Consider the following 1,781-nt stretch of genomic DNA (forward strand, 5'->3'; position numbering starts at 1 on the left):
TGCATGTATGTGGCAAAGGAACAACTCCATGTTTTCTAAAAGGCCTAGAGAACATATGTTGGTGCCTCTCCTCTTTCCCCTTGTGTCTGTCATTTTGGCAAATTATTGGAAGTTGGTAGTTTTGGCCGAAAGGGTGAATCTATTTCTAATATCAACAATGTTTTAACTTAACCAAGATCATACAAATAAAGTCAGAACACTCATGTTCTTTCTAATCTACCCATGGGCCCAAATTAACATGAAAAATAAACTATTTCAGAATAAACACTTAATTTTAGGTCTCCATCAGTAAAATTAGACTAATTCAGACCGCTGATGTTGGAGTGAGGAAGAATGAACAGAGACAGAATTCCAAATGACAGCAAGTAACAGCAGTATAACACAGGCCCTGACATAGGTAATACTTTATTTAAAGTATCCAGATTTCTAAGGTCTTGTCTTTTAGGAGGAGTTGACTTAATTCTACGTAGGTCTTAGTTCTGCAAACTTTTTCTGTAAAGGGTCAGATGGTAAATATTTTAGGATTTGAAGGCCAACCAACCAGTCACTGTTACAACTACTCAACTCTGCCACTGTAGCACAGGAGCAGCCACAGGCAATATATAACAAATGGGCATGACTGTGTTCCCATAAAATTGATTTACAAAAACAGGCGTGGACCATATTTGATCAATGGGCCATAGTTTACTAAGCCCTGTTCTATAGGACAGAATAATGATCTGGGGCAGAACTAACAAAGTGTATAGGCCGGCTGCAGTGGCTCATACCTGTAATCCTAGCACTCTGGGAAATTAGGGCGGGAGGATTGCTGGAGGTCAGAAGCTCAACAGCCTGAGCAAGAGTGAGACCCTCATCTCTACCAAAAATAGAAAAAATTAGCCTGGTGTGGTGGCGCACGCCTGTAGTCCAGCTACTCGGGAGGCTGAGGCAGGAGGATCACTTGATTCTGGAAGTTTGAGGTTGCTGTGAACTAGGCTGATGTCATGGCACTCTAGCCCAGCCAACAGAGCAAGACTCTGTCTCCAAAAAAAAAAAAAAGTCTGTAGATTCAGCTCAACAGAAGGCATCCTCACAAACAGAACCAACCGCAAATGGAGGGTGCCCTCTCAGTAGATCCTAGGCTTCCTTGAAGATGTCTAAATGATGTAGGCAATCGTGTGCCTGAATGCAGTATAGGAATTCTGTGCAACAGATGAGGGTGGTCTGGATGGCAGACTTTAAGGTTGCCTTCACCTGGAGTACTTTACTTAGGGACAAGTTCCGGCCCAAAGTACTACTTCTAACTATAGAACAACTTACCAAACATGCGAGAACTGTTCTAGGCCCATCAAGGAATGTTCAGGATTATTAAAGATGCTTTTTCTAATCCTCAAACAAGCTCGGGAATGGCTACAAATGGATGGCTGCCTTGGAGTACCATTCTTGGCTGAGAAACAGGATTCCAAGTAGCCTATTGGCTCGGTTAAAAGATTCCCTACAGAAGAAAATTAGGTAAGAAATTATTAGTCAAAAGGTCAAACCAAGTTCTAAGAAAACATGTTTTCTCTAATGTACTGATTTCCATGGTTTTAAAATCTGCTAGGTGTTATGCAACTATAAAAAATGATTTTTTAGCCAGGCATGGTAGTGTGTGCCTGTAATTCCAGCTACTTAGGACGCTGAAGCAGGAGGATCACTTGAGCCCAGGAATTTGAGGTTACAGTGAGCTATAATTGGGCCACTGTACTGCAGCCTGGGCAACAGAGCAAGACCTTGTCTTTATAAAACAAAACAAAAAAGAT

General features: G+C 41.6%; 1 protein-coding gene across 2 annotated transcripts in view; it reads right to left on the bottom strand.

Moving 5' to 3' along the window:
- The window catches only part of LOC105805389 (chromosome unknown open reading frame, human C9orf156), a 12,288-nt gene that overhangs the window by 8,566 nt on the left and 1,941 nt on the right, over positions 1–1,781 (bottom strand). For both annotated transcript variants that reach the window (XM_012638286.1, XM_012638285.1), the window contains exon 2: positions 1,300–1,474. In XM_012638286.1, the coding sequence (XP_012493740.1) occupies positions 1,300–1,474 (175 nt within the window). The remainder of the gene's footprint in view (positions 1–1,299; positions 1,475–1,781) is intronic.

This window comes from Propithecus coquereli, unplaced genomic scaffold (assembly GCF_000956105.1).
Source record: "Propithecus coquereli isolate 6110/MARCELLA unplaced genomic scaffold, Pcoq_1.0 Scaffold128, whole genome shotgun sequence".
NCBI lineage: Eukaryota > Metazoa > Chordata > Mammalia > Primates > Indriidae > Propithecus > Propithecus coquereli.